Here is a 24037-nt window from a genome sequence, read left to right on the forward strand (position 1 = left end):
TCCTTTATGTCACATGCAGACTTGGCGTGATATCTTTATCAACCTTCCTAAGACGAACGTGGCAACTCTTCTTTTCGGAGTGCTCACTTTTCTGATTCTAGTTTCTAGTTTCAGTTGTATCATTCATAAAGCTAAGCAATGCATACATGACATGCCAGTTTTTATCCTTTATGTCACATGCAGACTTGGCGTGATATCTTTATCAACCTTCCTAAGACGAACGTGGCAACTCTTCTTTTCGGAGTGCTCACTTTTCTGATTCTAGTTTCTAGTTTCAGTTGTATCATTCATAAAGCTAAGCAATGCATACATGACATGCCAGTTTTTATCCATTATGTCACATGCAGACTTGGCGTGATATCTTTATCAACATTCCTAAGACGAACGTGGCAACTCTTCTTTTCGGAGTGCTCACTTTTCTGATTCTAGCCCCCGGCAAGTACCTGTCTGAGAGGTATAAAAAGCAGCTTAAAATACCAATTCCCTGGGAGCTCTTTGTCGTAAGTTTATTCATTTTTTTTAATCAATGGTCCTCTTACAGTTTTTTTGTTGTTGCTTATCCTTCTATGAAAGGATGTATTCTAATGCATATGCTTCGCAACGGATGTACTTTTTTATGTTCCGAGTATTAGAGGGAAAATCCATTCGGTGCACTGATTATGGATGCAACAATAATTCATTGATACGGAATGTCATAATCATCATGTACGATCATTTTGTACATAACATTTCTCCTTGCTTCCCGAAGCGTTATTAATTGCGTTTCAACAAACACTTTTTAATCCGTCACGTAATGAAAACATACCTGCACAGTGCAACTTATTGATTGATGACAAAGACTTATTTGAAATGAAAACTACAAAACTCATTCATGTTTCCTCCTTGAACCTTCGCCGAAACTAGAGTGCTGAAATCGAAAAGGCAGAATGCATATTCTTCACATCACGTTAAAAACAATTTTTAATACATTTGCTTGCATGGATTACATACTTTGTATATGAAATGTTCATGTTTTAGAAGATGAAAAACATCCTTTATCAATTTTTACCGTCATGTGACAGTGCATGTTCATAAAAATATTTATTTATTTCATGGTTTAGTAGTTGAACATTGAAATACTTAAAAAGATCATTTATTATTGTTCTGTCAGTGCGCATGTTCTTCACATCACGTTGAAAGCAATTTTTAATACATTTGCTTGCATGGATCACATAATTTTTTTTGTTAGGGTTGGGTATTGGCCCTCAAACATTGAAAAATACAGAATGTTCATGCTTTAGAAGTTGAAAATTAAAAAAGCTGCAATGCATAATTTATCAATTATTACCGTCCTGTCAGCGTTCTTGTTCTTCTTTAGCATTAAAAGAAATTCTAATACATTTTGCTTGTATGTATACATTTCATGTGGTTTTGGTATATGGCGCTTTGATATAGTTTAAAACGTGAATGTTATTTACCCCCGTGCACTTGAAATTCTTTTTTTTCCCTCTTCAATCTGAAAGGAATCAAATATTGATCTCTTGCTTTACCCTTTATACATAGAAATCTATGTCCCCTTATCAATGTTTTATAAAGGATGAAACAGTTCATGTAACCGCCATTTTCGTGCCCTACATGCCATGATTATTCACTGTTGACAATTCCCTTTCATTTGTCAGATTGGGGTGCCACTCCAAATTTCGAGGGTAGATTTAATTGGCCAAACATCTCCAGACCTGTTGAATTCATCTTGATAGTAAAATGCTTTAACTGGTCAATATTGACCGAAAGATTCACCTTTGTAACGTATTTTTTATTTTCAAGTGCATTTTACTCGATTTTACTTTAAAGTGCAATCCAACTCTTGTAATAAATTCATTTGTATGAAAGCAGAAAAATAAGATAAGCAGAATGCCCAAAGTTTGAAATAATATTGGTCCAATGATAAGAAAGTTATATTTAACTAAATCATAAAGTCACAAAGCCTATGTGAATCTCAAATTTCCAGTTTGGTCAGTGGCTTGTGACGTACTCGCGGATAACTCTAACGTTTGTCGTGTACCCCCCCCCCCCAAAAAAAAAAATGATTTACTCATGTAAGTTTTTCTCCTAGGTACCTTCTCCTTTGGGGCACTGCTCAAGATATGTTATGGATATTATATCATTATAGGTCCTCTAAAGATAAATTTCCCTCCTGAGTCATACATAACTGAAATTGAGAAAGTTGTCTGCGACTACATCACAGAGACATTAACTATTCGGCCAATTTGAAGAGCCAATACCTATGCTAGTGATTACAACTTTCTCAAATTCATTCCCTTTGTCATTTTTTGTCCGATTTCATTCAAACGTTCACCAGTCTGTTTCTCTGAATTTCTGTTTTCCTTCTGGTTTTCCTTTAGAGTACTTTACTGATAAGGTTCGATTCCCCTTTAAAAGCCCACGCAAACAACGTGCTTGTCTACAATATATGGAATTTATTCTTGTGCCATTGCCGACCCTGTTCTTAAATGCAACTAAAATTTGTTTTTAATGATAATAAATAATAATAGGTCTATTTATTGTTGTTACGATATCCCTTTTACCGATTTAATATTTTTGTCCAATGCTATGAACAATATTTACGTCAAAAGGTATACATTGTAGTTTTTCATTAATTTAACTAAATATTTTACTTAATATTCAACTTAATATTTGTCATATTTGATTTTGCATCATATATTTGATACAGGTTTACATCAAAGACTTTTTTATTGTCATCACGTCATTTTTATTGAGCATATTTCTGTTTTGTATCTTTAGGTGATCATCACAATTCTCATATCCTACCTCGTAAATGTCGGGGACAAATATGGCGTTGACATTATTGGAGATGTCCCTACGGGGTAAGCTAAGATATGAATCACTTATGAAACTTATGAATAAATTAAGATTTTGTAATTATCTAATTAATTTTATTCTTTCAGTTAATTTTGTCGCCATAAAAAAGACAGTTATTAAAAAGTCGACAGACAGCCCACGAGACTGATAATGTTGGTATCGTGAGCCCTTAGAAAAGTAAGAAAGCTCGAGAGATTGTCAATCTCGTGGGATTTAAATCATGTTTAAATATTTGAATAATATGTTCCCTCTTTCATTTTAAAACTTTTACACTATGAATGAAGCCATTCACTCTTCCTCAAATTTTCATCTAGTAAACCCGAAATTACTTATTGCCCATAGATCCATACAGGCGCGTACGCAGGGGAGGGGGGGGGGGGGGTTAAACCCTCCCCTTCAGTTTTTGTTATGTATGTATTTTGAATGAAAACCCCCCTCCCTTCGTTTTTTGTTTTTTGTTTTTAATTAAAAAAAAAAAAAAATGGTAATGGGTGATCTAAAAGAGGTTACCTTAATTTTAAATTACCTATCCGTTGTCCTTTATAATTGTGTTAATCTATTTTATGAGTTTTGTCTGGGGCTGTCTTATTACCAAGCAATCTGCTTACAATGACAGTCCTTCTTCCGCAAATACCTCTATAATGTTTGAGGAAATTTAGTATTTATGACAGCTTAACATTTCGTTTTTTAAAATAACAATTGTTATATATATATTTGCTTATTTATGATTCCTTGACAGAAAAATACTTATCATACTTTAAATTATTATTGTTATCGAATAACTCTGTACTTACATGAATGCAGAAGAAAATAAAATATAAAAAAATACAAAAAAATCTCATGGGTCGTCTGTCTCGTGAAACTCATAATTTTCCAACCTCCCACATGACCGACATTGTCTTTATAGGGAGCTGTATAGTCATAATTGTAGTCATACTAAGTTGCTTTTGAAAAAACGCTACCATTACTTTTTTGTCCTCACATTTTAGATTCCCTAAGCCTACAGTCCCATCTCTGCCATCGGGAGTGAGAGTCAGTGATCTAATAGGAGATGCCATCTCCATAGCAATCGTGGGATTTGCAGTGTCCGTCTCCCTCGCCAAAATATTCGCTAGCAAGAACGACTACGAAATTGATGCGAATCAAGTAGGATTAATAGGAAATAATTTGACTTCCAGACTTGTAATTGTTCTTCTTAAGATGTACTCTTCTCATTAATCTGTTTTAAAGGCCAAGGCATTTTTTAATAGAAGTTTTGGGACCATCCACTTAGCAGACGTTTTTAGCAGACGTGCATACTTATTACACGTATGGCGCCGTTGTTCTCCTCGGTCATGTGATCAACTGTTCAATAGCTAATCAGATGATCAAATAAGTATTTTGTAGGCTTATGGTTGAATTTGCTCTTTAATATTACGTCAATCATTTGATTATCAGTTTTTATGACACAATTTAATATATGACACTGTAAAAGAAAAAGTAGAGAATAAAAACCGTAATTCTCAGTTCTCTCTTCCCATTTTATCTATTTGAAGGAACTGCTTGGTTACGGTGCGTCGAATGCCACGTCGTCCTTTTTTCTGTGCTTCGTGTCCGCCTCAGCTCTGGCGAGGGTAGCTCTCATAGATGGCGCAGGAGGAAAAACACAGGTGAATACGTTTAATAATTTAATGATCAGTCTGGTTTATTCCAAAAGTGAAACTGTACTAAAAAAAAATATGTTGACTCAGATGAAAGCCTTGTTTTGATGTGTTTTCCTGATAATGAGAGAAATGATTGTAACTCAAAGGTGTGCTGCAATTTTTAACAGAAAATGTAAGTCAATTGATATTTCATTTGATTTAGTCTTTTTTTTTATTGAACAGAGTTAAAGCACTATTATAAATGCCTCGACATCGAATATTCTTGACACGTTTTCGCTTTCTATCGCCAGGTTTCTATGTTGATTTCATCCATCATCCTCATGTTTGTTCTTCTCTTCATCGGACCCCTCTTTGAACCGTTACCAAAGGTAAGTTCTCTCAGTCACCTTACCTGCTCTAACACATTTGCATGGGTAAAAGGATCACGATTTACAGTATGGTCGTATTAGAAAATGATTGTAAATGAACGTAAGGAAATTTTTATTTATAAGGATGGTAAATACATATTCACTAAGTGATATAGTTAAGACTTACTAACAGTTATTTCTACAATTCATTTTAATGTTTATTTTTTGTTTTAAACAATAGTCTGTACTGGCTGCAATCATCATTTACGCATTACGAAGAATCGCTTTCCAGATCACAGAGATTCGAGGGTTGTTCAAGACATCCAAAGTGGACTGTGTAAGTGAAACTCTTTCATGGTAAGGTAATAATATATTCTTTAGTTATAAGGATAGATATTTTAGACAACTCAGGCGTTCCCTTCGTCGTTTAGTCTGAGGTCACAAGTTTAACAAAATCTAATATATTTTCCATGGACTCTCCATAGCAAACTTTGGTTTTAGTAGATCAGACCGCGTTGCCAGTAAAAATGCATTAAGTAAAGCCCTGAGGATTGGCATACGAAATAGAAGTATAATTATATACGCTAACAAATTTAAATGTAAATCAAACGTCATATTTTTTCAAAATACAATCCTTTCGATAAACACAAAAATAATCTTTAAAAAGTATCATTGTGTTTTTGATAGGGCTATGATATCCACTGTAAAAATTCCCACGTTGCATGTATATACCCTAATATAATTGTAGTCCTGTTTTAATCCTAGTCGATCTTTGTTGTGACGTTCTTGTCGGTGTTCATTCTCGGTGTGGATCTTGGTCTCGGTGTCGGAGTCGTCTACGGTCTCTTCACCGTGATCGCAAGGACTCAGCTTCCCAACTATAGCGAGCAAGGGCATCTGGTCGACACCGAGCTCTATCGCGATGTCAAAACGTACAAATCGGTAAGAGCATCACTTGCTTGATTTAGGACGCTGTCAATAATTATTGTAAAGGGCTTTGTGATTTGTGCATTGGTTGAAAAAATAATTGGTTGAAAAAACTACTTCATGCATATACTCTAATTCTTTCTCGTACATCCACCTAACTGCCTAATAAAATTAAAATAATTCAGTTTCATAACTAATGTACATTAATGCGGTGAATTATATTATTTTAATAATGCACAAATGTATTTATATTCTAAATTGAGGGGTTACAAATTTTGGCCTGAAAATTCCGATAAAGGCCAAATAAATACATTCACCTTTGAAAGTTCACATTTAGCTTATTTTTTATTATGTATAATCCATAGAAGACAATATATTTTATCTGCAAAATTATTTTTCAAATTAGGTAAAAGTCAAACCGGGGATGGTGATTTTTAAGATGCAAACATCGCTGTATTATGCCAACGCCCAGCAGTTTAGACAGCGGGTCTTACGAGCCACTGGAATCAACCCTGTAATACGGTTGGCTGAAATTCGTAAGGCACAGGCTGCTATGGAAAAGAACACCGATGAGAAAATGGTACGTCATCTTCATTCTCTTACGAGAAAATACGACGATCTTCTTTGCAAATTATTCCTCATGCATTAAAGCTTGATAATTGGCTTTCTACTAATTCTTTTCTTGTCTTTACGCACAATGAATGTCATCACAAGTCATGTAATGTTTCTACTTCTTCTACTTCTATGTTAATACTCATCAACGCCTTATCATGATCTAGATGAGGGAAAAGTATAGAGTTGTTATATACAGCTCTATGCGGTACAGTTCCTAAACAGTGAACTAAATTGTTTCAAGAGCCACCTTAAACTGCTCCAAAGAAGGCAGTTCGACGATGATGAGGTAGCTCGTCCCAGTCCTTAGGTGTCCTGGGGAAATAACTAAATTTGTAAGTGTCCATTGAAGAGCCTTGTCTCATATATCGTTGTTGTTGACTCCTCCTTGTAGTTCGCTCGCTCGGTTTGATGTGATCCGGTTTTGGTACCGCTATTTTGTTATTTGCTATCTTGTAGAACATTGACAATCGTGCCCGTGTTCTTCTTTCTTCAAGAGTTGGGAGATTAAGTTGTTCTCGCATGGATGTTGCACTGGCATCACGCCAGTTTCCGCTGAATGACTATACAAAATGGTTTTATCCGCTATAGTTTGTCTAAATGGCTTATTCATCATTATTGTTGTTAACAGGAATCTAGTATGGCGATGAAGGAGATGGATCTTTCTAAGGATGAACTCCACTCCATCCTCATTGACTGCAGTCACTTTGGATTCATCGATATCACTGGCGTCAATACTTTACTTGCTCTCGTCAGGGACTACGGCAGGATTGGCGTAGAAACGGTCTTCTGCTCATGCGCAGGTAAATACCGGGAGATAAATTTGTGACTTTACTTCTTTTATATTATCCTACGATTATCTTTCGTTTCCCTGGTTTATTCTAATGAATATTTTCGATGATGAATTTAGCTATTACCTGTTAGTCTGTAACGTGTCCCTTAAGATTCTATATCTTTATCAAAACATATTAATGAAAAACATTCGATACGATTCTGTAACCACAATAATAAAGCATTATTACGCGACAAATGATGACTTGGGTAAAGTCATTAAACTAGAAATGTAAATATCCTCCGTATACGACCAGCATTTAATTCAAATATTTCGATGATGATATTAAGCAGATTTCACATACAAATCAAGAAAAAATCCCGATGGTACATACTTACAAAGCTATTGAAATACATCAACGAAGTATAGAATATTTTGCAGCTGATGGAAACTATTCAGTGAACAATAAAAATGTAAACAAATATTGAAACAGCAATAATCTTTCTTCCATTGGTGTAGATTCTGTAATGCAGTCGATCAAGGTGATTGGTGCTCTTAATGAAGAGTGTGATATCTTCTACCCGTCCATTCACGACGCCGTCCTGTCATTACCAAGAAAACAAGTATGTATTTCCTTTGAACATCCTCACATGTGAAAATACGTGATTCTAACAAAATGTTATTATTTTTGTAATGGGGTAGAATTTATGCAAAACAAATTGTGTGTAATTATGCCAAAAGTGAAAGCACTGAAGAATATAGTAATAATTTTTCTTTTTTGGGGGTAAAATAATAGTTGATTGATGGTTAATTAAGATGATCAAAATAGAGTATATAGTTGGAGTGCTGAAAGGCTGATATCCACGTCTGGGTAGTTGCGGTTGTTCCTCTGTAATACTTCAATTAAGAACAATACCCGAACGCCATCATTCGGCACCTTTCACTAAGAAACAGTCTTGTCGACATTAGTGGAAAAGAAACAATCTTACGAAGTGAAGTTATTACCAACCATTTTCTCTTTTTTAAACTTTTGATTACTTGGACTTTCTTCATTGTAGGCTCTCGAAGCAGATGAAAATACCACCGACAACAAGGACTACGAAAATTCAAGAAACGAGGCAACAAGACTCTAAACTCACATACTTGCTGAATTCAGAAATCATAATTTAATGAAAAAGTCTGGGTGACCACTATAAAAGAAATCAAGTATTTAGGCCTACTTATCCATTCCGCTCTCTTCCTTGATGAAAGAGAGATATTCAATAGACGCAGTGTAAAAATGTGCAAAAGGTCTTAATCAAAATAATGTTTAAATTAAGAGAGTGAATCGATTATAATATCGGGCAAGTCCAAGGTAATTGGTAACTTTGTGTCGTTACTAAGTAATGTGGCATGATGATCATAAATTGATGTAGAAAAAGTATCATATTACTTGTGGTTCGGTCCCATCCAAGCTCTCGTAAGACTAGCAAATACATTTAATCATCGGATAGATTAGAAGGTCAAGTTTCATTTTATTTTTTGCGACTGTTCATACTGAATCTGCTGTAGTAGCCTCAGTTAAACATGAACAGTTGTAAGCTGAGGTATGGAATCATTTTCTCTCTGAAATAAATCGGCTCAAAAGAGTTTGAAACTACCCCAAACAACTCATCGTTTGACATTGCTAGCTCACTGAGACATCAAGTCTAAAGATTAGAAATCTTCGAAGAAATCGAAGAATTCGTATTCAAGAGTAACTATCTTTAAAAAAAAAAGTGGATTCAATTTAATTAGCATTCGTGTAAGTTTAATGTATTTAGCTGATAGCAATCATACATAAATTGTTGTTAGTGGGGATAGCAACTATGAGGAAATCACACTTTTATATTAGTAAAAAAATTATAATCGCGTATATACTTCGTAGAGGGATTATTGCTTCTTATCTAGGTTTTCAACTGTTTCTTCGAAAAGTGTTCATGATTTTTTGCTTATTTAATTCAAGAGCTTTTAGTGGTCTCTATATTAGCATGCTTTATGTACCTGTTGTGCTTTATTCAAAATTGATAGTGAGATATGTAATCGTGTGAAAATGGCTGCTTCGTAAGTTCTTAGACTACTCAGACTTCATGTCCTTCATGTTGATTGCAAAATACAACAATTTTCAAACCAGGAAATTTTGGTGAGAAATGGAAATAGTAGTCAATCTACCTTCTTTCATTTTTTCCTTCTTCATTCGTTTTCAAACAACTACGTATATTCAAATAATTTGCTTCCATTACTTTTAAAGGTTTGTTTACAATGATGTCTTAGCAACCATTGCTGGTTTTGTTTACAGTGCAAAAAATGATATCAAATGCACTTGGAAAATTCATTAATTATCCATAGGTAAATATTTAGGAAAAATGGTTTACGGAGAAATGTATTATGTATATTCAGAGGTTTATACATTATTACCAATTATCAAAAAAATTGTTATAATCTATATGAAATAGATGTTATATATAATCGTTATATATACACAGAGAGGGAAGAAAAGAGAGAGAGAGGGAAGGAAAGAGAGAGAGAGAGAGAGAGAGAGAGAGAAGGGCGACAAGTTGGTGATAATAGCGGTGACTTTCGAAGAAGGGTATATATGAACCATTGCCCTAGATAATGCATTAAAATGCAACTACATAGTCTGGAAATTGTTAATATCCAGGCTGCCTGTTTTACAAAAACGGTCAATATTGTTTCCAGTTAAACATTCCAAGCATGATAATTTATTGATAATATGGCATTGTATAGTCTATTAATGAAATTATTCACATATTGGTGATGCATTTTATCGGTGCTTATTGTAAATACTTTGCAGGGTAGTGGCTTAGAACACAGTTATGCTAGAAATATTCGTATCTTATGTATTATCCATGCGGATTTAGCCTTGATTCTTTTAATAATTAGCTGATGTTAGTTTCTGTTTTCCAATGCATGATATTAATATTTGACCGAAAGGAAATATCCAAGGTTACTGAATCAATTGCCGTTTGATTTAAAAAAAAAAAGGAATATGATAACCCATCGATAGCTCGACCTGCAAATTTATTTTAAGAATATTTACTACATTCATGAAAAAATTAATTGAGATGTAATTGCATATATGTATTTTTATTTCACTTCTGAGAAACATAAAATTCGATTTTGAAAAAGACGTATTAATGATTGTAATGCAAACTTCCCGATATACAAAACTTCATCTTGATGTAGTTCCCGTATAAAATTTATGGTGCTCTTGCTCACAAGTTAGTAAAGATTTAAAAAATATTTTTCATATAAAAACCTTTCTGAAATAAAAACGCATATATGCTTATTCAAAATATGTTTCGATCCTTGTATTTGCTTTTTAATGTCCATATTTTACGGTTCTAGGACACTACCCCCTGGACATCCACCCCGGATAACAACCCCCAGTCAACTACCCCCTAGAACAACTTCCCCCTAGGGCGACCACCCTCTAGGACGACTACCCCCGGGACAACTACCCTCCGGACAACTACCCCCAGTAAACTACCCCCTAGGACAACTACCCCCGGAAAACTACCCCGGACAACTACCACCCGGACAATTACCCACATACACTACCCCCTTCGACAACCATCCTCTAGGGCAACTACGCCTCGGTCAACTACCCCCCAGTAAACTGACAAGTTGTCCGGGGGTAGTTGTCCGGGGGTAGTTGTCGTAGGGGGTGTTGTCCTAGGGGATAGTTGTCCGGGGGTAGTTGTCTAAGGAAGTAGTCGTCCTAGAGGGTGGTTGCCCTTGGGGTAGTTGTCCTAGGGGGTAGTTGACTGGGGTGGTTATCCGGGGGTGGATGTCCAGGGGAAAGATGTCCGTATACGAACTTTTACATATCCGTGTTTTTTAAAGGTGAAATTCAAAGAAAATCACAAATACGACAACTAATGTATCACTAGAAACTGGTAAGCTAACAGATGGCCATCAGACAAGTTTTAGGTCAACTACGTATCGGGTGATTTATAAAAATACAAATACAACCACCTCCATAGCAGCTTGGATATGCGAGAGATTCGCCGGAAAAATAACGATGTTTAAATGACGTCACTATATGGACCAACACTGCCCAAGCAGACGACATCTCATAGAGAATGAACATAATTGCAAAGCTATTATTTCTCAAATTATAACGAGTTTTGTGTATATATATGTAATGGCATGTCAAACCATTCAAAAGGGGATATGACCAGATTCTAATAACTAAAATCTTTTGCTTGTAAATACACAGGATAGGGGTTAATTAACAATCAAAGAAACCAGACTTTCAAATTGAAACCCCCCCGGAATGATATTAAGGACGACATTTGTTCCCTCTTGAAACGCCGAACATACCCCGGTGTGTGCAGCTGAATATACAATGGCGTCTTATTTTGTTTACAAGCGACAGATTCCTTTATTTTTGTATCGCTGCATTTTTCATCAAAATAAAACCATGTGCGGGGTTTAGAGTGAGCCAATAGATTATACATTTAGCCTGACGGTAGTGAAGTAAGAGAAAGAACTCAAGAAAAAAATGAAAACGCAGGCACTGAAAATGTGTGAGATGTCATGGGACATCGTCTGCTTGTGCAAGTCATGTCCATACTGTGATCTCACATATCCCAGCAGCGTTCGGAGAGCTCTCCAGGTGCTATGCCGGGGTTGTATTTAAGCGTTTTGTAATTTATAATAATCTTTACTTCGAATGTTTCCAAGCATTGAATTTTGATAACCTTGTCAAATCAAAGTTTCAACTTTGTAATAATGAAAATAAAATTAGTTTTTAAAATCAATGAATATCTACTTTAAACAGTCACTTAATGTACTCACGGCATTTTCCGTTCGCTTTGAAATATGATTGCAATTACAAACATTTATGTAAAAATACAATAAAAAAAAAATCAAATAGATGTAATTCAATATGCTTACCATTTACAAAAAAGAGACAACTACAAAGGAAAATGGTAAATTAAAAATCCTTGATTTACTCTAAAACGCTTAAAATGGATCTAATCCTTCATCTAATCCCTTTGAAATGAAACTATTCATTATTGTGCTGAAGCAGGGGGGGGGGTATCCTTGCAATTTGTTGTCATTTACTAATTATTTTATTGGGGGGTGTCGGGCGTCAATTTCTCATATACACTTTCCAAAAATGAAAGATTCTGTATTCAGTCACTACATGTGTATACTTTTTAATCAATCCAACGCAAGAATTGTTATTCGAAACAGCAGAAATGCTGCATTATTTTATAAAGGGCTAGTCCAGCCCATTTGCAAAGTTGAATTTGATTAATAGAGAAAATGAATGTGATACATATAACTGTTTCATGAAATTATACAAGACCTTTACAATATTTTTATTTTTCATCCGATTATCATTTTGTTCTATCTCTATTAATTTGCTAATGGGTCGGACTTGCCCTGTGAAAGTGCATTTCTTTTCATGGTTATCATAAGTTATCAAAAAAAAACGTTCAACGTCAAAATAATTTTAATATTTCTAACCAAAGAACGCAAATAATGAGTGCTCTCGTTTGTGAAAAGTAACTGATTTGATTTCTGAAAATAATCATAAACATACGAGTACAAATAAAAACAATATATTTGCAGAGTAGAAGTAGTAGAAGTATTTATTTTCCTTTTGATTAAAAACAAACATACAATAAAAGTATACACATAAGTATGAATGAAACGGCTGGATAACCCATACTGAGCTGTGCCAGGCACGACACTACTGGTCTCACATGGGGTCCAGTATAAAGGTAATAGTAAAGCATACAAGTCAAGTGCAACCTAATGAATAGGTTTAAACGTTTCATCATTCATTCTATAAAGTATGTAGTGGAGGGGCCTATAGTAAAGCAATGCTTGTTGTGAATAGGCCTGGTGAATAATTATAATTTACAGACAGGAAGAAACAGAAAGTATAGAAGAAGGGAGGAAGAATGGATAAAAGAAAAAAAGGGGAAAAAGGAGGAATGGGGAAAAAGAAGGAAAGGGGGAAAAGAAGGAAAGAGGGAAAAAGAAGGAAAGGGGAAAAGAAATCTACAATGAGAGGGAGAACATTACACGACAAAGCAAAGCATTGTCACAAGAATAGGGACCATCGGATACTTGACAAGAAAAGAAATTCTTAAGATTTTGACCAGCCAATAACCAATAACTGAGGTTTTATCCATTAAAAACCTTCATAATTAATCTGAAGTAAAAGTATAACAATAAAACTGAATCTGGCGAGTTGTCTGAGAATTAATGTTGCTATTCTGAAAGAGCGTGAGGAGAAGACGGTTGTTATCAGTCAAGGCACACAACATCTCCAGCGAATCCACGTTGGGAGCCTATCAAAATAAGACAAGGATGGAAATAATTATTCATCAGAAGAAAAATGTAGTATCAATCAAGTTCATGTATTATTATTTTTTAAATCAATGAATAAGTCTTCGTTTATGTCTAGTGTAGGGAATGCGACATCAGCTTTCAGCTAGTTTGCAACACGCAGGTCACAAGGTATTAGGTAAATTTAATGTGCATCTGTTTGGAGCCAGAAGGGCTTTAACCCGTAGATTTTAACACAGACTTAACACCCATCTGGCTCTGAACAGACATGTGCTCTTCAAATCTGAATTGTTACGATTTTGAGGATGTAAAGGGCGACGAAATCTGACAGTGTACTTTTTAACCAAAGTTCACAGGGCGATAGAGCTCAGAATGGACTTTCAGAACGCTTTTTATTAAAATCACTTTAAAAGAAGTTAAACCAAATCACCTGACAAGAAAGATGTAAAAAGAAAAAAAAAAAAAAAAAAAAAAAGGGCATTAGATGGAGAAAAGGGATGTGAAGAGCTATCAACACTTGAGGGGTGAGGAGAGAACATAATTTCCAAAAGGACAATTAGTGTCCGGAGTAGGCGCGATGGCTCCGTGGTAGAGCAGTGGTCTCTTAACCGAGAGATCCCGGGTTCGAAACCGAGTCAATGCGCTCGTACCCTTTAGTAATGCATTAACCCTCACTCCCTATACTAGGAGTGGACTTAAAACCGTCGGTAAAACATTCATCATTTACATTTAAATGTCAAACGAATCCCTCACCATGCTCGTTATCTATCTTGGCACATATATCTTTGTAAGCTCCATTCGCTTTGAGAGCATCGAAAGCTGGGTTCCACCAATCCGGTAGTGTACTCTGCATGCGAGTCATGATAGACCCACCGGCTCGTTGACAGTTGGTGATGTCTGGTCCAATCTGCTGGAGTCCGCTGTCCAACAAGGTGTGGGCGTTTGAGAACCCAGCCACCACCTATAGAGGAATCAAATGTCAGGCAAAGTTTTTAAACTCCATGCCTGCATCAATGGTATTATAATAGATCGGTTTACTAACATATTCAAATGTATGGATGTTTCATTCCTGGGGACAAATGCTGTTATTCAATGATTGACCTGTTATTAGTGAGATGAAGTACATTACTTGGAATCCAGTCTGCGTACATTAATTGTTACTTTGACTTTTGAAGTACAACTATTTGTAGCAGAGATTTATGCATTGCATTTGATTACGTTACGAAAATTGTCTTTTGCTCTGCTGTCATATTCCTACAGCAACTAAATTCCTTACTTCTACCCAGGTACCCCCCCCCCCCATATTTAATATTACCCTAACCCGAATGCCAACGTCGACCCCAATCCTAGCCCTTATAATTTGCAAGAGTATAAATCCTGGAGCAATATAGACCTGTTTGCTAATTGTATGAATACTTTTTTAAAACAACAGTTTCACTTGACATTGAACATTTTTCCAGATGTCTGCCCGACATAGCAGCAACTGACGTATTCAAAGTGGATATAGTGTCCATAGCGATGTCATTATTCATAGCAGGTGATTAAAATGGCTGGTCACTCGGGTTTAGGGAGAGAAACATGCATTAAATGAAATGCATTAGGTCTCCTAAAGTAGGCCATCCGGAGCAAAATTAATGTCGAGCATCTGGAATAGGCATGTCTATTCAAGGCACTGAGGACGGTAGGAAATGCGTGAGAGGAAGTGTTTTAGCGACACTGCCCCAATCAAATATAAGCAAACATCAAATGAACAAACATAATTATGAGGGTTGAAAAAAGAACCGGCATTTCGGCTCCTCATCATGAACAACAGCAATTAACTTCATGGGTTTTTTTTCTTCTTCTTCTTTCAATAGCATTTATTCATAATCTGAAGACTTTCATTTCATATTCATATCAAAATATCAAACAATATCAGATAATACATTAGGAAGTCTAAACAAAAAATGTACAACTTCGAAAATGAATAGAATGTGTGCTAGCTACCTATTACAGACAGTTAACCTTATTGTTATTATTTGCCCGTATAAATACTTGCCTCATCGTTAAGGATTGCTGCTATCAACTGCTCCCTTGTAGAATAGTGAACGACTTGGGAGGAGTCTAGGGGCACCCCCTAGAACAAGAAGGATAAATTTAATCAATCTTTTTTTTGAAAAACATTTATTCCAAATGCAATTTTCATTTTGATATCACCGATAGCATGAAATAGCCCGATAGAAATGTTATGAACACTATCTGTAAAACGGGCTCTTCTAAACTTTTATAGATCAAAATCAATTGGTTGATCATACTACAAAGACTAGATCATACGGTGTGTCAAATATCACGCTTCGAGATATTGTATAAGTATAAATATTTATCATGATTAACTTGTTAGGGAATATAACAAGTTTTAATAGTCTGAACAATATTATCATAACAAAAACGATAATGACACGGTCGCAAAGAATTTCGATGAATCAACCTGAAGCAATTTCAACAGCCTAAATAATTCAGTAATCCGAAGCATATCGCTGTTGCCCTCGATTTGATTTCTCGAAAGCCTCCGCGATCGTGATTAAATACTCTCTGCCAGCCGGCAATACCGAAATCGTGTCAGAGTTTCTTGCGAGACAATGCTCGTCAGTCGACCATCCATCTCCGAATCCAAGCTTCTGGGTGGAGCCAATGGAGGTCGGGTCAAAGTTGCTGGGATTGCCTTGTTTGACGACGAACTGTCCGTTGATTTTTTTGCGTAGAGGATTGGTGAACTTGAAAGTTATAGCCCGCTCGTATGTATTGAACCATCCTGTAATCATAGAATATTGATTGATATGTGTGAAATTATAGTGCTATAATACTCCAGTGGCCCATTCACACCAAATAGACCGACACCTGGGCCCTGTTTCATGAAACTTGTTATTAATAACAAGTTACGATAACTGTTATAAGCTACTGAAACCGTGGCATTTGATTGGCTGAGAGCGAAATTGACATATAAATTTAGCAACTGTTATTGATAACAAGTTTTATGAAACAGGGCCCGCCAGACCGACGGCAGGTCAATTATACAATTACATTCGGTTTGGGGAGGTTTGGCTGAGGTTTAAGGTATGAAATGGGTCTCTTTTCGGAAAGCCCAATGTATTTGCTCATTTACTGTCTCATACATTACCAAGAATAACGAAAATGTAAGCCGAAATCAAAATCCAAAGAATTATTTTCCATATTATTTGGCATGATTTGATCAGGTTTGTCAACTTGAAAGAGATAATCGGTAATACCAAAACTGATCGTGATGTTAGCAACGTATGCAACGAAACATTGGACGTGCCCTCTAAGAGAAAAAGAGAGAGATGATTTATAGTGTATATGATTAGGAGATTTTATCCATCTATGATGAGGTAACAGATAAAATCAAGATCCCCCCCCCCTCCCCCTGTTAAAGGAATATTCCTGGAATTCAATATAATTCTATACACAGTGGCGTACGCAGGATTTTTACAAGGGGGGAGGGGAGGGTTTTAACATTTTGAAATCGGGCCAAAAATTTCGCAACGACTCAGCCAACCGCTGAATAAGCCGGGGGGGGGGGGGGGGGGGGGGGTAAGAGGACATTTTTTTTTTATCCCAAAGATTTCGCAACGACTCAGCCAGCCGCTGAATAAGCGGGGGGGGGGGGGTAAATTTGGAAATTTGACCGATCGACATTCCGTTTCGTTGAGGGGGGGGGGGGGGGGTAAGGTCATCTATTTTAGGTCGTCCATTTTTACAAAAAAAAACAAACAAAAAAACAAAAAACAAACAAAACTCATAAGGGGGGGGGGGTTCTCAAAAAAATGAAGGGGGGGGGGATTTAACCCAAAACACACCCCTCCCATGTGTACGCGCCTGTCTATATATGAAGTCAGCTACTACTAGGCACGATATAATCTTGCACGTGCGAAAATGATCGTGTTATTGTTAATGAGACGAAGTAGTATTACAACGTACGGACTTATTTTACTTCCTGCTTTCACTGTGCAAACAACCCTCTAATATCCTGGCAATCCAGGTCCTTCCTTTTGTACTTTTGCTTTTATTGCTCTAGATTATGAGGAAATAAGAATTATTTCTAAAGGACAAATTCAAGCCAGTTAGTTTTGCTTTCACGTTTCGAGGTCCCTTTCCCCTTCTCCTTCGCATTGGCTTTGTTTTTCTTACTTCTTTCGAAACAACATTCTTGACCCTTTATGTGAAAAGGAGATACTTAGACACGATGATAACAACTTGAATTACCATGGAAATAAGTTTTGATAAGGAAAACAATTAACAATATATGTTCATTTGACACGGCCTATCATTACTTTCATTTCCGAGCATATTTTTACTTATTTATTAATGGATAAGCATGATTGTCGTTTGATCATCATTATTTATGATAACATCTTTATTTTCCAATCGTCACCACCACCGTCACCGCTAACATATTCATCGTCACCAACATCAACAATATTGTCACAACAATCATTATTATTATCACCACTAGCACCATCATCACCACCGCCGCCAACATCAACATCGTCATCTTCACTTACATCATGTTTACATCACGACGAGGACCAACATCATCATAACCACTATCACAATTATAGCAACCACCAGGCTACATAACCACCACAATCATCACAGACACCATATCATCATCATCATCATCACCACCACCACTGGAGTCAGTGGGGCATTAACTCTTTATGAAATGATATGAGTTAATGCTCATATGGCTATCAATAGAAGATAAATTACCACTACTATCATCATCATCATCATCGTCTTCATCTTGGTCGAAATCGTCATCGTGGTCATCATGGTATTCAACGTCATCAAAATCATCTTGGTCGTCCTCATCATCGTCGTGCTCGTCATCGTCATCATCATAATCGTCCTGGTCATCATCGACATCGTCGTCCTCATTGTCATCCTCGTTGTCGTGATCGTCTAACCCTAACCCTTACTCTAACCCTGCCCTTAACCTAACCCAACCCTAACCCATTTTACCCTAACACTAAACCTAACCCTAACTCTAACCCTAATCCATTTTACCCTAACCCTAACTCTAACCCTAACTCTAACCCTAACCCTAATCCATTTTACCCTAACCCTAACCCTAACTCTAACCCTAACTCTAACCCTAACTCTTACCCTAACCCTAACCTATTTTACCCTAACCCTAACTCTAACCCTAACCCTTAACCTGCGAAAACTGACCGTTGTGTAGTTGTCTCTGGTCTGAGTTAGCCCGACTCCACTTCAACTTAGTCATCATCGTCTTCATTGTTTTCGTCAACATCGTCATCATCGTCATCATCATCGTCATCATCATCATCATCATCACCATCCATTCCACATAAGCCTACCTGTACATGCGTCATACCAGCCACCCATGAGCCCTGGGCCACCACGGGCCTGTTCTCCAGCTCTAGAGTTCCAACAATTGCCATAGACATCCCATACCAAGCGACAATTTTTGTTGGCCTGAGCGCAAACTATAGACATAATCAAACAACAAAATATGTTACATTACTTTTCATTATCATCGTTTTAAAATAACGAAATATAAAATTATTTTACGCATATGAGATCAAAATAAAAAGCGGATAAACTGGTAAATACAGTGCTTTAGGTTATGTGATACAAATATGTAAAAATGGCATAAACAAATGTCAACTCACATTAAAACCAGTGGCGTGGACAAAATACTTTCACTTTATATTAAAGGGGTTATGAAAATGATGAACTGAACACCTCATCATGCGCGTTTATTAAACTGATTAAAACAGAAGAAAAACTTATTCAAAACAATTACGCTGCGAGCAGGCACATTTCGTTATCACAAGACATAAATGGCGTCTTGAAAACACATCTTTCCTAATTTCCTCTTTGTTTGTAATTAATGAAGCTTTATATGACATTGTCATAGTTCTTTTGCTTTGTTTGTCTGTAAGTATTTTCGTTTTATGCTCTTTGTATCTTATGAAAGGCGCTTCATAAACGTTTTATTAAATACATTTTACGAAACACGAAGAGCCGAGTATATAAACAGGGCCTTTAATATTATTCTTTATGAGCTTGTAATTATAGATTACCTGCATTAACAATGTCGACATGAAACCCACGGAGTGTTCCACTGGTTCGATCACTGCGAATAGAAAGAGTTAATAACATGACAAAATCATCTTTCCTATCGAAAAGTTACAATAGGCCATTTTCCGTAATGTAATTGAATTAAAACATACGTCTTTGAGAAGCTCCTCTTTGCGAAGTTTTTCATTTAAATAGTCAGAATTCGAATAGACCATTTTTGCAATGTAATCAAACTTAATGCATGAATCTTTATGAAGTGTAATATCATGTTTGCTATTCACCGTGCAATGATGTTGTCATGTATATGTATATCTTTAAATGTATTTTATGCTTCAAATTATTTCATTCAGCTATGAATATTTGTATTTCGATAATCAGAATATGAATAGCATACTTTAATTGTCCCCAGGTAGGATACACATTATGGCTAGTGTTACCTGCCAACAGGTAATGTAAGCAATTCACATTCTGACTATTTTATTCTTAACTGGTGAATGAAATAATTCGTAACGAGACACCTCACAAAGACGCATGTATGGCCACAAAGCGACCCTTTGTATTTTCATAAAACAGGTAAAATAAGGAAAATCCTCGGTTCTTGTTTAGTCTAGACGTTCTAACGATGGGAACATAGTAATGTAACCATTGCGAATGTTTTTTAAATGTTGTAATCAACCCTTAACTAACAATTTCAATCATAACACGATATTAGCTTGTACATTATGATTAATTGCTGAGTAAAACAATTTACACATAGTTCATCAATTTTTTTTTCTGGGGGGGGGGGGGGGGGGGAGGCTATGCCTCCCAACTTGCGGTTTGTGGTACACCACAAGACATGATTGTTTTATTTTTTAATTTTATAATAAACATTGCATTCAAGACGCTTTATAGATCAACTTACAGGTACTCAACATTAGATCCGTCATGGCCTATTGCAAAAGTCCACACGTCATCAGCGAGCTTGCCTGTCCAGTAAAAACAAAAATGAAGTAGATAATGTTATGGGTCACCAATCATTCTTATCTAAAGGTGTCCCCGTTTTTTTGGATTTGCCAAACCCGTTGTATATCCGGGCATAACATATACAGAAAGAAAAGAAATGGATTGGAAATATGTATCATTTTGTCGTTTGATTCTCGAAAGATTCTGAAAAAGATTGAAAACTAAACGAAATATTGTGGTAACATATCCGCACATTGCTAAACAAAAGGCAAGCAATATCCTCAGACCCAGGGAAGAGGGGAGGAGGAGGGGGAAGAATGGAGGAGGAGGGGGAAAGGGAGCTGTAGGGTTAGGGGGAGGGAGTGGGAGGAAGGTAGAGGGTTTTGTAACTGGGCAGTCCCTTGAAAGTAAATTCAGTACAAGTATTTTATTTCGGCTGGGGGTGGGGGGTGAATAGTTTGTTTGGTTCAAATTTTGACAAACGTTTCTCTTTTGTTCTTGGTGGCTTGTTTTAAGAAAAGTTCATAGGAAAGGGTTGTTAATTTACTCATTGAAAAACCTAAATACATGTAAATAAAATTATCTTGCTTAGTCTGTATCTGGTTAATTTTTGTTTCATGAATAGGCAGAAAAAAAAGAAGTGGTATGCCCTAATCCCTAAAGTGCGCATTTTTTCGATTTATTAAGAACGATAATCTAAAAACGAAATTCCAAAATTGTGTTACCTGCAGAGCTTCCACCAGTCGAACCTGCAGCATCACCGACATTGATGGTAGTCCCTTCCTTAGAGAGACTGGTGGCAGACAAAATGATGGCGATCGTTGACACCATGAGGCTGATGATGACGAGAGCGAACACGAGTCTGACCATGCCTTGGTTTTCATTGCGTTTTGCCTCCACGAGATTCTCTACTCCGTCCATCACTTGGAAAGATGGTTTCTAATTGCGAGAGAAACGGCTTGTGGTGTGCTAGTCGAGGATTGTCCAGCTAGGAGACCAAGCAGGTTCAAGCATTAATGAGAAACAGATTTGATTACCATACGTGAAATCTATCAGGAAGTATTGTGCCTGACCTCTGCCTGAAACTGGATCAGTAACAAAATGAGAGTCGCTGCTTGTAATTTACCTGGGAAATTTAAATCACTACAATATCAGCGTTATATAGTGCACAAATAGCCCAGTGTGAAAGTTAAAATGACCCCAAATATTCACAATTTTTTTTTTTAACATGGAGAGATCCCACGTTGTGCATTCTAGATCAACCTCAGACCATAAGTTCTACTTCATGAATAAATTGTGTCTCTCTTTGTAAAATTATAACAAAATCAGGTGTACGCCTAACAGGTGCAGGCCTATCACGAAATTAATTGTATTTTTGCCAATAATGCGAAATAGTGTTACGACGGCGATTCCGGGGGACGGGGGATGGGGGGGGGGCACGTCCCCCTGGAAATTAAAAAAAATGTGAAGAAAAAGTGAGGCTCTGGCGGGCAAAAGAGTGCAGCGTTTAGACTAATAAAAAATGCAAAAATCTTCTCGCTCCCTCGCATAATATCCTTCAAAATATACAAGCAAATATTGTAGACAATCTGTATTCCGTTGGTATCACGTTTACAAGATTAAGAGTTATAGAAATATATCAGTGCAACAAAATGAATATTCCGCAGTGCTCTTTTAAGGAGTCCCTTCCTGCCTGGTTATAAAAAAAATTGTCGCCAAAGGGGAAATGGTGTACATCTTTCTAAAAACGTTCATTCTAGGTCCTCCATTACATGACTAATTTCTGAAATTCCATCGGCATGCCCAAGCTCCCTACTTACAACAATTTATCTACTAAATATTTACAACCCTTCGGAATGCACACTAATTACCGACAAAGTAAAAGTGAAGTGTGAAAAGGTATACTGCTTGTTTTTATACTACAGTTTTGCTAAGGAATGTAATTTTGTAATACAACAAAACTTCAAACACCTGTGAGGGGGTAGTCACTTTTGTCACCTTCGCCCCTCTCGTTTACTATGCTCCCTCGTCCCTCGCATTTCGCCCCCCCCCCCCCCCCTGGTCATGAAAAGAAATCGCCGCCCCTGTTACAACGTATAGACTGGTTTCATTTCCTGCTTTCACTGTGCAAGCAACCCTCTAGTATTCTGACAATCCAGGTCCTTCCTTTTGTACACTTGCTTCATCGATCTGTTTAGATTATGAGGACATTATAATTGTTTATAAAGGACACATTCTAGCCAATTAGTTTTGCTTTCACATTCCGAGATCAATTTCCCTTCTTCTTTGCAATGGCTTTTTTTTTCCTTTCTTCTTTCGTCACCATCACCGTCACCGCTACCGTATTCATTATCACCATTGTCATCATCAGCATTGTCATAACGATAATAATTGTCACTACCAGCACCATCACCACCACCGCCATCATATTCATCATCATCATCCTCATCATCATCATCATCATCTTTATAATCACGACGACGACCACCATCATCATAACCAGCACCACTATCATAACCATCACCACCGACATTACCACCACCACCATTATCATCATATTCAAGTGCATCACCGCCATCATCATCAGAATGGTGTTAACTCTTTATGAAATAAAATAAATACGTTAAATATTGATTTTATAACCTGTACGAACACTTATACCCACCTATTTCCTCGCCTGGTTCTTCAATCTGATACAATTGACCTTCATTCGTTTGTGCACTTTTAATATGACCTATTGTATTCAGAGATTACTTTTTGATTATCGGTAGTAAAACCTATATTCTCGTTCCCTTATCTTCACTATTTCCTTCCTAAATCCCTGGGTTCACCTATCCTGCACATTGCCCCAAGGCCATTGGTACATCGACTTTCACTTCATGTGGTAGATAGTTCGGTAAAAAGCTTGAATTTGGTATAATTTTCATGCGATTAGCCTGCCGGTACGTTCTGAAATGCATTTGTTTGATTCTTGTATATGTTTCTGAAGCTCCATGCATTGCCTCGATAGATTACACAATATTTCTCTTCTTGGAGCAGAAATGTTGATATAATTTGTCTTGAAAGAGTGCCAAAGTAGCAGATGCAAATTTTTTTTTTCTGCTTTATCGTTAAAAACTCATATGTTGAAACACGTTTGAAACTGGGGTTTGCACATTGTAAAAGTTGAAGAATGTCTAATGGATCGGAACGGACCAAAGTTTCATATTAGTTCCAATAATCTTTTGAAAATATAACTTTGGATAGCTGTACAATTGTCAATTCAAGATCACACAACACATGTGTGTGTTGCACCTGAAATAGGCATTTACGTAATGTAATCAAATTTAATGCACAAATAATTTGTAACACGGCACTTACGATTTGTGCATTAAATTTCATTATATTACGAAAATGGTCTATTCCGAAGCACATTTAGTAACCCAAAGTAATAAATCGTTAATAACACTGGGAAGGACAAGTTCTCTTTTAAAAGA

General features: G+C 36.5%; 2 protein-coding genes across 3 annotated transcripts in view; one reads left to right on the plus strand and one right to left on the minus strand.

The window, feature by feature from the left end:
* Nucleotides 1-10495, plus strand: part of LOC585756 (sulfate transporter) — a 29514-nt gene extending 19019 nt beyond the window's left edge. For both annotated transcript variants that reach the window (XM_030973277.1, XM_030973276.1), the window contains exons 7-17: nt 348-500; nt 2782-2864; nt 3849-4005; nt 4395-4508; nt 4793-4870; nt 5091-5186; nt 5615-5791; nt 6183-6356; nt 7020-7191; nt 7680-7783; nt 8219-10495. In XM_030973277.1, the coding sequence (XP_030829137.1) occupies nt 348-500; nt 2782-2864; nt 3849-4005; nt 4395-4508; nt 4793-4870; nt 5091-5186; nt 5615-5791; nt 6183-6356; nt 7020-7191; nt 7680-7783; nt 8219-8293 (1383 nt within the window). In that variant the 3' untranslated portion in view covers nt 8294-10495. The remainder of the gene's footprint in view (nt 1-347; nt 501-2781; nt 2865-3848; nt 4006-4394; nt 4509-4792; nt 4871-5090; nt 5187-5614; nt 5792-6182; nt 6357-7019; nt 7192-7679; nt 7784-8218) is intronic.
* A 2288-nt stretch (nt 10496-12783) lies between these two features.
* LOC755972 lies at nt 12784-21766 on the minus strand. The gene is made up of 8 exons (XM_001192880.4): nt 21287-21766; nt 20521-20584; nt 19619-19671; nt 18890-19018; nt 16100-16302; nt 15550-15627; nt 14265-14472; nt 12784-13513 (listed from the first exon to the last, which is right to left on the minus strand). The coding sequence occupies exons 1-8, from the start codon at nt 21480-21482 to the stop codon at nt 13470-13472; spliced, it is 975 nt and encodes a 324-aa protein (XP_001192880.2). The 5' UTR covers nt 21483-21766; the 3' UTR covers nt 12784-13469.
* Nucleotides 21767-24037: the final 2271 nt, after the last annotated feature.

This window comes from Strongylocentrotus purpuratus, unplaced genomic scaffold (genome assembly GCF_000002235.5).
Source record: "Strongylocentrotus purpuratus isolate Spur 01 unplaced genomic scaffold, Spur_5.0 spur5_scaffold_6, whole genome shotgun sequence".
NCBI lineage: Eukaryota > Metazoa > Echinodermata > Echinoidea > Camarodonta > Strongylocentrotidae > Strongylocentrotus > Strongylocentrotus purpuratus.

Excerpts from the sequence above, each read along its gene's own strand:
- LOC755972 (XM_001192880.4), bottom strand. The coding sequence starts at position 21,482 with ATGGACGGAGTAGAGAATCTCGTGGAGGCAAAACGCAATGAAAACCAA. Across the intron at positions 15,628-16,099 it reads GAAACTCTGACACGATTTCG|GGGGTGCCCCTAGACTCCTC; the intron begins GTATTGCCGGCT and ends TTCTTGTTCTAG. Across the intron at positions 14,473-15,549 it reads CAGCAATCCTTAACGATGAG|GTGGTGGCTGGGTTCTCAAA; the intron begins GCAAGTATTTAT and ends ATTCCTCTATAG.